Source organism: Mugil cephalus, chromosome 9 (genome assembly GCF_022458985.1).
Source record: "Mugil cephalus isolate CIBA_MC_2020 chromosome 9, CIBA_Mcephalus_1.1, whole genome shotgun sequence".
In the NCBI taxonomy this organism is placed as follows: Eukaryota; Metazoa; Chordata; class Actinopteri; order Mugiliformes; family Mugilidae; genus Mugil; species Mugil cephalus.
The window spans coordinates 17,213,606-17,228,676 of NC_061778.1; the positions used below are offsets into that span (position 1 = coordinate 17,213,606).

Below are 15,071 nucleotides of genomic sequence, written 5' to 3' on the forward strand. Positions count from 1 at the left end.
ATTCTCATAGATCTGTGGTGGAAAAATGTTCAATTTACCATCTTTAATGCCTCATTCTTTAGCGTCTTTTTAACATGAGGCAGCTTTAAATGGCAAAACTAACTAATCAAACTGAAAATGTTAAAATCATCAGAATTATTAAATGTTTTGCAGCTTTGATTTTTATGCAGAAAAACATTAAGCACCTAAGTTTTTATACTATTTTAAGATGACAAAGAGAAAATGAGGGCGTGATGCTGCAAATCTATATTGATTCTCTTTACCTTGTCCTAATAATATAGGACCATAGAATCAGTATTAAGGAACTTTGTATAGTTATAAATAGATGAAAATGTACACACAGTGATGAATATAAATTGCAGTCAGTCAGCATGGATGATTAGATGGTTCTACGTGCAGTATCTGTCTATCCCTGTCTAACCTTAATGTTGACTGTGTTCTAATCCAGTCACTGCTTCCTTCCTCCTCTCCTTCATGATACTTCATGTACTTGATATGTTTCCCTCCCGCTGCCTGTCCTGCTGACGTGTCTCTCTCCACTCCTGTCTCTGTCCCTCTCCCCTCCTCTCCTCCTGTGTGTGTGTGTTGTGTCTGGAAAGGAGTATGTGACAGTGGGCCAGTTAAATCAGATGTATGGGATGCCAAAGGTGGAGTCGTCCCCTACCTCCCCGCTCCACCGGTCCCTGCCGCCCGGAGCAGTGGACCCCGCCTTCTCCTGCTTCTCCTCTCCTCATGGCTCCTCCCTCTCTCTCTCTGTGGAGGTGTGTGCTCCCTCCCTCCCCTTTTTTTTCTCCTGCCAGATCACCTTGCTTAATAAGAGCATAAAGCCATTGTTTAGACATCATTATCGTTATTATTCAATATTAAGCTATCCCTGGCTTCCATCACTGTATCACAGTTACATCCAAAATCCAGCTTCTAAACAGAAACTGTGTCCAAAATTATTGAGAGTATTACTAGGAACATGAACACTTACACCGTTTTAAAACAGAGTTTCATCGAAGAACTCTTTGTTGAGTTGTTTCACCACCAATGACCATTTTTTGTTGGAGACAGGCAGCACATTTATAAAATAGTTTTTAAAAGATTAAAGATTAATGTTATCCCATTTGAAAATATCTGCCCTAATTATTGTACATAATGTGCTTATCATCCCACTAGGAATTACCCACTAACGCAGCAGATCTGTTTTGTTGCCTGTTTCCAGGAGACTAAACACTTAAATGAACCCTCGTCCCCTTTTCCCGTCCCTCCCCATGTAGTCCATCTCCCTCTTCCTCCCTTTCCTTCCTCAGACATGACCTGTTTTCACTGACTTACGGATGTAGAGTAGACCTAAACGTTTCCTCATTACTAAACCTTGTGATGTGACTGTGTTCGTCAGGAACTGTCTGTGACACGGCACGGTTGCCTCAAGTCACAGAACTATTAAAAGCATCTACAAGTCACATTGCTGATTTTAAAAAAATGTAATCCATCATATTGTATATGTGGGTTTTCACCTTCTTCTTCATTACTGTTTGATATGAGATGAGTAAAACTAAAAATGCATTTTACCTCTTCACTCCCCCCAGGAGTGATAGAGCAGACAGATGGGACAGATTAATGTCTTTTGTTTGATATTGAGGAGTGGGTTAAACTTAGGGTCCGTCTCCTGGTTAATTTGAGAAGGACATAATCTAAGAGAAACTTAAATGTTCTTGTAGGAAACTGGGTCATTGCAGCAGCCCCATGGAATTATAACAGGAATGTAAAATAGGGATGTAACAGCTGGGGGCTATAAAGCACGATGTACAATAATGTGTTGAATATAGTTAGGAATAATTTACAGCATAAAGAAAGTTAATTACAGCTTTTCAGGCTGTAAAAAAAAAAAAAAAAAAAAAACATTTCTGTCCTGTTTCCACTGTCTTTGAATGCTTTCTAATCCTCTTTGTCTTCTCATTTTCTTCTCCTCCTTTCCTTCGTTTCCACCCCGTCTTGTTCTCTCTCTCTCTCTATCGGCTGCTCCTCTGCGTGCTCTCCAGCACCAGTCTGAGGGCAGTAGGCCTCACCTCCCCAAGCTAGATTTAGAGCAGTGGTACCAGGAGCTGATGGCTTGCTCCAGCCAACTCTGTCCTCCGGCTCTGCCGGCCAAGTCACTGTCAGGCCGCAGACCTGTGCTGCAGGTAGAGGGTCTTCTTTTGTCTATCTTCTCGTGTTTTCTCATTCTTTCCTTTGCTGTTTCTGCCTGTTCTCATTGCTCTGCAAACCTTGAGTCGGCTGTTGACTCTCCTCCAGAGTTTAGTCTGTGTGTGATGCACTGGATTCAGCCTTCGGACCCTTCAGTCAGTTGGACAAAACTAACACGATAACACATAATGACACAATGAAAGTAGACATTTCTGCCGGTTTGTTAATACTAGACACTCCCTATTCTGGACAGATGCACCTTGTTTGCATCAAGTATCAAGTCTATGATCAGCTGAACTGAGTTTAGAAAGACACACACTTGTGTATCTGATCTGTGTCTCCACATAGAGTTCCCTGTCCTTGCATGCAGCCTGAATTGTGGGACATTCTTAACATAGATGTGTGTCTTCCTAAACTTTTTATACACAAAGGGACTTCAAGTTAATTAAGCGGATGCACCTGCAATGCTAGAATATGTGCAAAAGGTTTTTTTGTTTAATAATGCTGCACTCACTCACACAATGACAGTTCTTGAGCCTCCTGCAACAGTTCGAGGGCAGATTTCACCTCTTCTTTCAGACGGGGAACGTCTCTGCGTTCCTGTGTTTTCTTTGGTGTAAAACATGAAGCCCATTTACATGCCTTCGTTTGGAATAGAGCTCTGAGTATTTGCCAGTAGCAGAAAACTTCAATCGCCACTTAAGTAAAAACTTTGAAGTCATTACTTTGAACGCCAAGTCGTACTACACAGACGGTCTTATGGTACATGAGTGCAGCATTAGCTTAAATGAGCTCCATCAAAGAGCGGTTCAATGAAAGGGGCCAGGCTACCGTTCCAGGTGTGCGCGCGTGTTAAACTGCACCCTGAATCGTGTGATCTCTGTCGGCCCTTTCATATGTTTCATCCACGCTTTGATACTGAAATAAAGTTCAGGTTGAACCTTGAGGTGTTCGTTCCAGCATTATGCATTAACCTCGACCTTTAACAGCATTCAGAGCGTGATGCTAATCGTGCTTTTAACCTGTGTTTTCCTGCAGGAGCTTGCAACTCGTTCACAGTGGAGTTCGGTTGTGCTTCTAACATAGTTTTGAAACGCATGATCTCCCATCACATGGGTGTTTTTTTTTTTCAACATCATGGCCTGTCACTGATGCTTTCGTGTCCCTGCGTCTGCTCCTTGCTCAGGTGTTCCGCTCCAAACTGGACAGCGACCCAGGCCTCTCTATCCATCAGCCTAAATCAGGCTCTGCCTCCCCTCTGCTGCACGGAGCGGCTACACTGGGACGCAACTCAAACTCAAAGGTACGTGATTGTTTGTTTTTTTTAGCAGGTGTAGGGAAGCCCCAACAAAAATTAATTAATTCTTTGTCTTCTGTGAGAACAAGTCAGCCTAAAATCCATTATTTTTCTCATTTAATTCTGGTGTTTTGTCTGCTTCTTTGGGCCCCACAGAGCCCCCTGCTGGCGGTCGGTAGCACTGGAAGTCTGCCCAGGAACCTGGCTGCGACCCTGCAGGACATCGAGACCAAGAGACAGCTCGCCCTGCAGCAGAAAGGTAACTGACCCGCACTCAGTCTTACCTTAAAGGAAACTTACTTTAGGAAAACTGACCTCTATGAAGTTGTTTACTCATCAGTAATAAATGATTTGTTGCAAATAATTAAAGCATAAGGTCAGTGAAGGACATACTGTGTTAGAGTTACACGCACATTGAATAAATACAAGCATTACTGAACATTTTTATCTTATTTTCTCCAGAGATTCTTTGATATAGGTTTGTTCCTGTGACTGGATAATTAAGTCCTAAGGGTAGACAAATGGAACCCAATCAAACAAATGAAACTGAAGTCTCCATTTAAATGTGTTTAGTCAGGAAAATGTCACATATATAAGAACAACAACAACACAGTTAAAACAAGGGTTCATTCTTTTACACCTCATATGTACAAATGATTCATTTTCTTGAATGAATAAATGCACAAGTGTATTATTTACATTTTTTTCTTCTGTTCCTCGTCTACCTTGAGGACGTGTGTGAAAATCTGCTGATATTGTTGAACTTCATAGGAGGATTTTTAACATTTAATAATGAGTAAACTCTTTAATAAATAATTTAATAAATATTTATCAAATAGTCGATTTGAGTTGCGTTCCCTCTGCGATGCACACTCACATTCCTTCTTAGGTTGGTTACTGTGCAGTCTAATTTGTTTTTTTGTTTTTTTTTTCACTGAGCTGTATACGTGTGTGGTATCAGTGTTTTCAAGAGAGAACGGCCCTCCTTATGCCTCAGTGCTGTGACTAAACGGATCAGGGGAAAGCAGTCTGGTGTTTTAGCTCAGCTGGCTGCCACCCACGGGTGCTGGGTTGGAAACGGGAGCTGGTCACATTAGTTAGCGTCTCATATCCGTCTGACTTGTCTCTTCCCGCTCCGCTGCACCACAGAGCCCCAGACCTCCAGACAGAACACCACAGAGGGAAGCTCAGCAGGTAGATGGATCAACGCGTCCAGGAGTTGATGATTCCTTCATTTAATTCAGCGGGATTTGTCCTTGTTTGTTCCTCTGCTGTCTCTCCACCTGCCACTGACAGAGTCTGAAATCACCACTGCAAACAAAAGGGTCAAGGCTGATAATTATAATCATTATAATCGTAGTGTGATGCTTTCAGGTTGCACACAGCCAGACCAAAGACATTAAAAAATAAATGAATAAATAAATAAAAAAAAGCATGATCTGGAAGTTAATCCAGTCTGACAGCTTACTTCTGTTGATTTATCCATCAAAGCTAACATTTACCAGAACTTGACACTTGGCTGCTGTTAATTTCAGATCCTGTCTTCACCTACCCCCCCCTCTCTCTTCAGGCTCCTCTTTCCCTCCTTCCTCTCTGGTGTGTCATTAACTCTTCTCCGCCAAAGATTTCTTTTCATCTTCTTCTTTGTCTGTAACGTCGAATCCTCTTTCTTCTTCCATCAATCTTCTATGAATATTCCTGCTGTTGGAGAATAAATCTTGCATGTTCCGAGTTCAGGGAGCTCCACCTTTGGAGCTGAGCTTGTTCCAGATGTATCTGCACATTATCTGCTGCACAGCAGCATGGATTGGAAATGTTAAGAAGTTAGATGGGTACCTAACTTTCGCTTCAACTTCATAGGTTTGCGATGGGTTTTCGTCTTTTTTTCCTCCAGCTTGTGATGGTGAGGGGCACATACTTGTATGTGCGGTGCATGATTGTGGTCTCGTAGGTCGTTGGCTTGCGATGGTTCACCTTTAGAGATCTTCGGCGTCTGATGCCTGAGACGAGCCTCCTTCCACAGCTAGCTTGTTGGTTTCTGCAGGGAAACAAACAGACGTGCTGACCTGCGTATCGCGCTGCTTGCAGGGTGACGGGGGATCCGTCTTCACCTCAGATCAGATCAGAACAAATCCGCTGATCAGACTTTACCCCCCTCTCCCCTTCACCACCTCCAGGTCAGCAGGTGATCGATGAGCAGCGCCGTCGTCTGGCTGAGCTCAAGCAGAGAGCAGCGGCCGAGGCCCAGTGCCAGTGGGATGCGCTCCACGGCTCCCAGACTCACCTCATGACTTCGTCCTCCCCGTCGCCCTCCTACTCCCCCATCCTGGCTTACAGCCCCGCGTTGAGCCACAACTCTATGGGCCCACCTCCTATGGTCCATCACTCTATCCTTCACCACCAGCCTCCGTCGGCTGGAGAGCAGCCCTACGACACGCTGAGCCTGGAAAGCTCGGACAGCATGGACACCAGCGTGTCCACTGGGAACAACTCGGCCTGCTCGCCTGATAACATGTCCAGGTATGAGACACGGGGACGCAAACACGCATCGACCGTTTATCCAGTCATGTCATTGACACGGTTTGAATCTGATTTGAATGCGACTGATTACGTACACCGATCAGCCACAACATTAAAACCACTGACGAGAGAAGTAAATTACTTCACTAGATCATTATGTGACATTCTGTGTTCTGGTGGGAAACTTTTGGATTTATTCATGTGGATGTTACACGTACCACCCACTTATACCAGACCAGACACCCCCACCCCACAGCAGTGACACTTCTTGATGGCAGCAGCAGATATCCCCAGCAGGATGCAGACTGACACAGACACACACACAAAAACAGTTTAGGAACAACTCGAGAAAAAAATTAAAAACAGCATCACAGGGCGTTGACCTGTATCTGTTTGCCCATTTCATAGCATCACATCATTTCCAATAAACTGAGTCAACGCACTTTAAATCTCGTATTTGATCCTTAATGTGTAATGCTGGGGAATGACATCTTGCATTTGTAGCATAATATAACCTAAATCTTGCACTTTTTTTTAATCATCTTCATTTTGTAAATAATAGCTTAATTTCTTGGCCTTCTGTAATACAACAAAGAAAACATGAGATGTAACCGCTTTTTCCCCTGATTTTTTTTTTTTTTTTTTTTTACAACTTCATCAATACACATTGACAGTTATGACTCAACGATGAAAATAATTGTTCAGCAGCCCCACACAGTTTTGCAAATTAAAAAATGTAAAAGTGCCTTCAGTCCAAACTTATCACTATTCCCATGATGCTTTTGGATGAAATATTAAAGTCAGATGCTGGCAGCCACACACACACACACACACACACACACACAGAAATACAATCAGAAGAGACACACAGCCTCTAATCTTCAGCCTCCCCCTGAGTTAAAGTGTTTATCCACAGGTCGGCTCATTTGGACTCCAGCTCTCTGCAGCAGCCATTGTTCAAACACATTTGACATCTGTCACCTCACAAAACCCTTTGTGTTTTGTGAGGTGACATTAGTGGGGTTTATCCTGTAGTGAGGAGTGAGGAGGCGGGAGCAAGGGAGGAAATGATGAAGAAGTTTAAGAGGGAAGTGTTGCCTCAGACAAGTCAGTAACTTCTAAATGAACTCATGTCGCACTGCCAAGAATACTGAGCCTCACTGGTTCAGTTGGACTTTGACATTAATGTCCTCTGATCCGCAGCAAACAAAGGAGACACAATAACTTTATGTAAATTGTTGTTTGTTCAGTGTTGAGAGTCGTGGCTCATGTAGTAACCATTTGCTTTGTCTGACATCAGTGTTGGAGGGGTGGACGCTCTGAAGATTGAGGAGATGGAGAAAATGCTGAAGGAGGCGCAGCTGGAGAAAGCCAGACTTATCGAGTCGCGGGTAAGACACGACTTCAAAGGAGCGATGCAGCGCGAGACGCTGATTATCCTGAATCCATACGTCCTGACTGATGAGAGCTGTGGACATGTTCCCGTCGATAACTTGGAATTGAACGTGAATTTGAAAAATGAGGGGTTCACGACAGCAACTCAAGTCTGTTCAAATGTTTTTATCTCACTGTGCTCTAATAAAGCTCAGTCTGAAATACAAAGGCCATTACAGATCCAATCCATAGTCCGCTCTGTTGTGACTGTCTCTGACTGTGAGTTCATTACAGTTCGGAGGACTTAAGTGTTAAGAAATGACGTAGACGTGTCCATGTGTTTGTACGATGGGTGTCTAGTTGGGTGTTTTTTCTGTATATCCAAATTCATGGTTGCCTTCTTTACATGGCCTTTTTGTGTGTCTACTTGAATATATTGCAGTCCACTGAGCCGATCATTACTTCTCCAAACAACCGAAAACCGTCTGTTTAAATAAATCGAGCACTGCGGTTTAGCTGCGCGGTGGCCAACTGAGTTTGTGGGCAGGTCCCAGCAGGGAAGAATGTACATAAATGTATGAATGTGGAGCTGAGCTCTGGCTGAAAGAGAGAGAGAGAGAAAAAAAAAAAAAACAGAACATGCGAGCTCTGCAGTGCGCTTCAAGAGATCAAAAAAATATTTAATGAACGCGTTCTCCTTCAGGAACGAGAGAGCCTGGCTCGCCGTCAGATGCTGGAGGAGGAGAGGAGGAGGAGGGAGGAGGCAGAGAAGAGACTGCAGGATGAAACTTTCCACCGGCAGCAGCTAGTGGAGAAGGAGGTCAAGATGAGGTCCAAGAACTTCTCTCAGGTCAGTAGAATGAGACTTAATTGAGTCTGCATGGTGGAAAGGTGTCAAATTACTCCACCTGTCCGCCGAGACATGCCAGATATATGGACTTCTGATTGAGTGTGGCACCCTGGACTTTTCAGGACTGGTGCAGCCTCCAGCTGATATTAAGATTCAATATTATTGCATTTGACAGGCTTCACACTAAAATAACTTCTCAGGTGTTCCTCCTCAGCATCACCTTCACAATTTAAACCCGGTGGAAGAGTAGTTAGACCACCATGAACACTGGTTTACACCGATCAGCCACAACATTACTGCAGTGAAACTTCTCAAGTTAATGTCATTAATTATTTCATTATCATGAGGAGAGAAGGCAGGCTTTGTGTGGTCAGATCCAACAGAAAAAGGCATGTGCCTCCTTATCTGGGGAGCATAAGGCACAAGGATGAAAGGAACACTCCCATGTAGGTGTGATTGGTCTGCAACAATGTCCCAGTTTACATGCAACGGAGAAAATCGATTAAATTACGGGAATATGTCCTCCTCCTCCACACTAGGTGGCGATATGTGTCTTATCATACCATGTTATTACAGCCCCCTTTCTGGTTGACCTAATAAGTCGTTCATGTGGCAGACCGGCATTTCAAACAACAACCAAATGGATAATAGTTTAGCTTTCATGTAATCATGTATGTAATGTGTGCACAACTTAAGGTGTAGATAAGATGTGCGCTGTCCCCCAGGTGGTTCTTCTATTGGCTCTGTTCACCTTCTTCTTCTGCGAATGGCTTTCTTTAATGTTTTTGTTCCAGGGTCATACACTGGCGCAGTGGTTGTGGTGCATGCACACACACGTTGTCCAGTTAAAGTCCGATTAAGCATATACGTGCCAGAGAAAATCAAATTCCAACCGCAGTTGGAGTAACGTGTTTACATGCACTTAAATTGTCCAGTTAAAGTCTGACTAAGACAATAATTAATTTTTCTCACATGCAGGTACATGTACTGAATGTTAAGGTGGTGGTACGTGTAAAAGTGACATCCATATAAATGCCAGGATTCCCAGAAGATCATTACATGTAATATAAGACAATATAGCCTGTATTGTCATTGCACACCTATAAAATAACACTGGGATGGTGATGATGCTTAAAATAAATAAACAAAAAAACACTTATTTCATACGTACCATATAGTGTCAAATAGCCATTGTGTGTGTTTTACATCTCTGCACACAAGACAGACATGCAGCATCTAAAACACACGTCCTGTCTGTCTGTCTGTCCCTCCATCCAGGCCCGTCCTATGACCCGCTACCTGCCCATCAGGAAGGAGGAGTTCGACCTGCGCTCGCACGTTGAGTCGTCGGGCCACAGCGTGGATACGTGCTACCACGTCATCCTCACCGAGAAGATGTGCAAGGGCTACCTGGTGAAGATGGGAGGAAAGATCAAGTCCTGGAAGAAGCGCTGGTTCGTCTTCGACCGCCTCAAAAGAACGTTCGCCTATTATGTTGGTAAGAATCCGGGCGTTTTCACTGGGTCTCATCATGTGCTGCCGGAGCCTCATTAGTGTCGCTGCTCTGCACCTCCGCGAGTTTGGATTCGTCTGGGCGGTGCTCTTTTCTGTTTTTGTTTCCTTAGTGCAGAGTCAGCAGTAGAGAGAGCTGACAGGACGACTAGAACCAGAGAAAGACTTTCCTGAGTGTTTCTCTCCGTTTGGCACAGTCATATAGTTTTTCTATATGTGTGTGTATATATATATTTATGACAAACCCATGTCTCAAACTCCCAAAAGTTTGAAGACATTTTTATAAACCTACACCGCATTCACCTGAATATAACGTGACCCGATAATAAAACTATACCACTTTATTTTTTTGTTCAGTTGTGAAAGTTTTAGTCCAAAGAAATGAAAGTTCTTATTCCTGCAACGTGAATCATACAGAAACCCAACAGTATTATTAAGACAAAACAAACAGTACTGCATTTGTGTAGCTTGTCTACCACTACCAGGCTCATACACGTCGTACTGTCACCCTCTTGAAGTGGGCAGAATTATTCTTCTAGACAGCTGGTGTTTTTTTTTTTTTCTTCTTCAGGAAATGCTGTGACAGCGTTACTCGGCCTGTTTGACACATGTGTCAGTCTGTGGTCAGTTTCAGCTCAAAATACACGGAGACACTTTTCAGGAGTTTATTTTGCTGCTTGTGGCAGAAAACATCTTCTTTTAGGTTTTACTACTCCACTAACAACCCATAAGGCAACACTCTCCATACAGGACGTTACTCTCACCATTTTAATGGTTAACACTAACTGTAAATGTATTCTCAACAAATATAATGCTTCCTTGGATTCATTATTTGTTACTGGAAATGTTTAATTGGATTTTATGCATTTTGTTCTTCTTTCTTTCTTTTTTTTTTTATCTGAGTAGAGAATGTGTTTTGTGCCTTTTTAGCTAAATGCACCAGTTGGTAACAGTTGGATAGTTAATGTTGTATCGCAACTGATACCGATTCAGTTCGATTCACGTCGATATATTACAGTTTTGCTAAGTTATGAAAGAGATTTCATAAAACTAATGTTGTCGTTGGCTCCATAAGTGTGTGGCACGTCACCAATCTTTTAACCTCTAGTCTCACATCTTTTACGTGGCTTCACATTTGTGTATCCAGTCATCTCTCTGTCCTGAAGGAGCTCTCAGCGTTGGAGCTTCTGTCATGTTTTTGGATCTCCCTCACACGCAGACCAATCTCATTTCGCAGGGGTTTTGCATCACCGCAGGAAGATTCCTAACGAGGGGGAGCAGGAGATGGCATATTTATAAGAGACTGATGAGAGGATTTTATGAATTGATATTCTAATCAGCCGTAGTTAACGTTTTGTACACCAAACTCTCTTTGACCTCTCTTTGATGTGCTATCATCTAACATGGACAATTAACTGTATAATAATAATAAAAACTGTACAACACTGCATCCTACAGCCAATTAACAGTCTCAACACGGTCATGTTACAAGTTATAATTCTTCTGAAAGGTGCTTGAGATGAAAAAGAACAAACTTCATGTCCAAGTGAGCGTTATAATGTCATAATGATTAGTTAGTCGTAGTGGAGGTGGTTTTAAACACTGTACGAGAGCGTGTCGTATGTTTTCCAAGCCCACTCACTACTCACGAGAATAAATCTTATTTTGAAAAACAAAAGAAGTAGTAACCGAAGCTGTCAGAAAAATGTAGCGCGCTGCGCTGGATATTGATATTTCTCATATTGTGAGACGCACTTCCAGCCTTTTGTTAATAGCTGCTGCGATGCATTCAATTCCTGCGCGCTAGAAGATTTAGTTTGGAAGGCTCGGGGTTATTTTCGTGTTACATCAGGCGGCAGCCGTCAAAACACTGTAGGAATTACATGGAAATGTGGTAAACCAGCTGCAGCGAGCCGAACGTGGAAAACGGGAGGCAGAGACGTTCTGCCGCGGCTGAGCGACAGTTCGGGAGAGGCGTCCTGCAGACCCTGAGCAGAATCCCCGTGCAGTGTGTAGCGTGCGGTGTGTAGCGTGCGCGTGCAGCGGGTGTAATTCGATCCCGCGCTGCGAGCCCTGGGACACTTGTTCGCTGTCAGGCCTTTGAAGTCCTCAGAAGGTTCCGCTTAAAGCTGCTTAAAGCGTTACCTTGTTGAAAGTGAGCCGCGGCGAGGTGTGCTGAGATTACTCCGGCGGTAGTTAAAATGCACACGGGCGCGGCGCTCTCACAGGAGGCTGATTGAGATGCGCCGCTTGCCCTTGCCTGATGACCTTGAACAACGAGCGGGGAGAGGCGGGCGAGCGCAACGTCAGGAGCGCTTCAAACTCCCGCGAAACCGGCCAGACTTCCGCTCATTTTAGATGCAGTCAAATGAGATGCAAATACAGGGGCTGTTTGGATGCTAAAGAGGTCATTAGCAGATAATAGCGGCGTGTTAAAAGTAAAGTGTTATTCCTCGAAATGAAGCGCTGCGGTTCTACCTACTACTCTTAAGTTGGCGTGTGGAGTGTTTGTGCCTGGAGGTAGAGAGGGGTGTTGAGTTCCCCACCGGTTCCTTACTGCAGTTCTGCAGTGGCTGATGAAACAAACTGCAATGATGTACCAGAGTAGCGTAAGAATGCAGTCAAGTCTGAAAATACAATGAGAGCGCCAGTGGTTTTTAAAAACAGAGGGAAAAAGTGCTGCGCTTGTCTTTTTCCATCCATCATCGCGCACCCGTAAATTGGTCCGGATCAAAGTTGGGCCGCTCGGGTTTTTAATGACTGTATCATGTGTTCTCCCTCCTCATATCGCGGGTGACGTGGGAGCGCGGCGCCTCGGCTTTTCCGGCCAAGGGGAAAGTCGGCGGTTGTCGGGAGCGTTTTAGTCTTTGACCGAACCCACCTCATTTTTTTTTTTTTTTTCCCTTCCCGCAGACAAACACGAGACCAAGCTGAAGGGGGTGATTTACTTCCAGGCTATAGAAGAGGTCTATTACGATCACCTGCGCAGCGCCACGAAGGTATGCTGTCAGTCAATCATTTATTTACTCTCACCCCACGTTCTTTATTTATTTCTTCTTCTTTCTTTTTTTCCCCCCCTGCACTTTCCACGGTTTGCTTCATTTCTCCCTCTTTGTGCTTTTGCTTTGGCCGGCCGCTGTCACAGAAGGGATTTTTCAACTTGAATATGACCAGTGTATGTATCCACGCTTTCTGTTCACCCCCCTTAACCCCAACTCAACCCGACGTGCCCCCACTGCTTGTGATAACGTAGAGGAGGAGAGTCGCATGCGTGAAATGAGTGAAGCCTGAAAATCCTCAGGGTGTACAGAGTGTGATTTCTGAATTTCTAATCCTGCTTGTTCCCAGTGATCCCAGTACAAACCAGTGGAGTGGTTAGAAAACAGGCCTCATTTAGATGCTTGCACAGAGAATAAATAATCTTTACATCCACACTTTCCTATGAAATAACAATAGTTTAGAGCCGCAGGTGCAGTTTTTTCCCCCTTTCTTTATGATCAGAGCTACTTGACTCGTGTCATTTTCTTTTATTTTATTTTTAAAAACTTTCCAACATAAAGCTGAGCTGCCTCCTCCTCCTCCTCCTCCTCATCTTCTGTTTGTGTGTTTGATGGCCTGTCGCAATGCACCACGCACTCACTAACCGCGTGGCTCTGATCAGCTCTGGAACTTTGATTTCACTTGTCACTTCCAATGTCACATAACAGAGAAGAGAAGAACTTAAACGTCGGGAGCTTTCAGCGCGGAGAAGGAAAAGTGGTGCCGGCGTTGGTTGCGTTCACGTAGGGCTGATCGGCTGCTCCACAAACAGAACGGAGTCACATAAAAGTTTAGTTTAAAGAGTGTGGTCAGTCCATTATTCCGTTCAATCAGTGCTTATCTGCAGATTTGACAGCGGATACATCTGAATACCAGTGCTGCTGATGGATGATGTTCCACTGAGTTCAATACTGGAAACTCAACAGACTTGAGTCAGAAGGAGGGTGATTTACCTCTTTAACAGTTTGCTCACCAAAAAAAAGTATTATTATTTTTTTTTGTTTGTTTCCCGAGTGGTGACTTTTATTTTCTCTACAGAAATTATTCGTATTAATCTTTTATTACCACACAAAATAACGTTATTGACCTAATAAATATATGTAATTGATTTCCAGTCTCTGGAGCCACGTGCTCCTCTTTAAGCCATATATATTATGTTTCTTCAAAGCTACAGTAATTGATTGTTTTGGTCAGACGGTGGCAGCGCAGCCAACCTTCAGCATATCTAATATATTTATAAACAGCTGCATGTTCTGTTTTAGGAGTGTTTCTCTGGGAATTGCCTGGATGAGAGGTGTGAGGCTGGCAAATAAAACAGAAATGCTGCAGAGTACGAATAAAAAAAACAAATAAAAAAAAACGGAATCGGCCGACAACTTTCCAGCAGCATCCTCCACCTCAGTCATTGGATTTGTTATTGATGAGAATGAGAAAGAGCAGTTTTGAGGACTCGAGACAAAGCTGCAGGAGAGGGGTTAGACTAGTTGGGAGAAAATTAAAAGTTCGTTATGTCGCGCCTCTTGAGTCGGGTTGTAACAGAGACACAGAAGGCTCTTTATTCAGTCTTCTCAGGTGGGGCTGGCTAAGGTGGTTAAGCACGAGCCAAAGGAGGTGCACAGGGGTGTAACAACTTCTTAACTAATTGATAAAAAGATAATATACGCAGATCAGCCACAACATTATGACCTAATATTGTGTAGGTCTCCCTTGTGCCTCCAAGACAGTTGTGACACATCAGAGGATGGACATGGACCTTCTGAGGGTGTCCTGTGGTAACAGGATGATGATAGTGGAGGGCTTTGTATCCTGTAGGATGAGGGGAGGGGCCTCTCTGGATCATCCTACAGGTACTTGATGAGTTTGGGATCTGGTGAATTTGGAGGCCAGGTCACCTTGTGTTGTTCCTAAACCATTGCTCATGAACGGCTCAAAAAACATGAAAAAGGTGTTGAATCTGCTTTCAGACTCAATACACACAGGCCCCTCCCTTTACCCCTTAGTACCTGAAGGCTCCCACTGCCATTGATCTGAGACCAGACACCACAGGAACAAATGTGTCCATTTCTCTTTGAATCAGAACTGTTTTGGAGACACAAGGCACAATATTTGCCAGGTGGTTTTAAAGTTGTGGCTGATCGGCATCGTGGTTTACCGTTTTCACATTAACACTGCACGCACGCCTGTGTGAGTTCCTGCCAGAGCATCTCAGATGGTTCACTTTCTCTGTGAGGTATATGGATTCATTTCAGAGCCTCACTCGTGCCTACGAACAGAGTTTAACTGTAGTTTTGTCCACATCTGCTGCAG

General features: G+C 43.8%; 1 protein-coding gene across 21 annotated transcripts in view; it reads left to right on the top strand.

Moving 5' to 3' along the window:
• phldb1b (pleckstrin homology-like domain, family B, member 1b) overlaps window positions 1-15,071 on the top strand; it is a 105,336-nt gene that overhangs the window by 86,401 nt on the left and 3,864 nt on the right. For 10 of the 21 annotated variants that reach the window (XM_047594448.1, XM_047594453.1, XM_047594444.1 and 7 more), the window contains 11 exons: window positions 600-761; window positions 2,028-2,168; window positions 3,359-3,475; window positions 3,626-3,728; window positions 4,619-4,663; window positions 5,647-5,989; window positions 7,290-7,380; window positions 8,067-8,213; window positions 9,492-9,711; window positions 12,639-12,724; window positions 12,871-12,900. In XM_047594448.1, the coding sequence (XP_047450404.1) occupies window positions 600-761; window positions 2,028-2,168; window positions 3,359-3,475; window positions 3,626-3,728; window positions 4,619-4,663; window positions 5,647-5,989; window positions 7,290-7,380; window positions 8,067-8,213; window positions 9,492-9,711; window positions 12,639-12,724; window positions 12,871-12,900 (1,485 nt within the window). The remainder of the gene's footprint in view (window positions 1-599; window positions 762-2,027; window positions 2,169-3,358; window positions 3,476-3,625; window positions 3,729-4,618; window positions 4,664-5,646; window positions 5,990-7,289; window positions 7,381-8,066; window positions 8,214-9,491; window positions 9,712-12,638; window positions 12,725-12,870; window positions 12,901-15,071) is intronic. The other 11 variants (XM_047594451.1, XM_047594459.1, XM_047594465.1 and 8 more) reach the window with 6 other exon arrangements.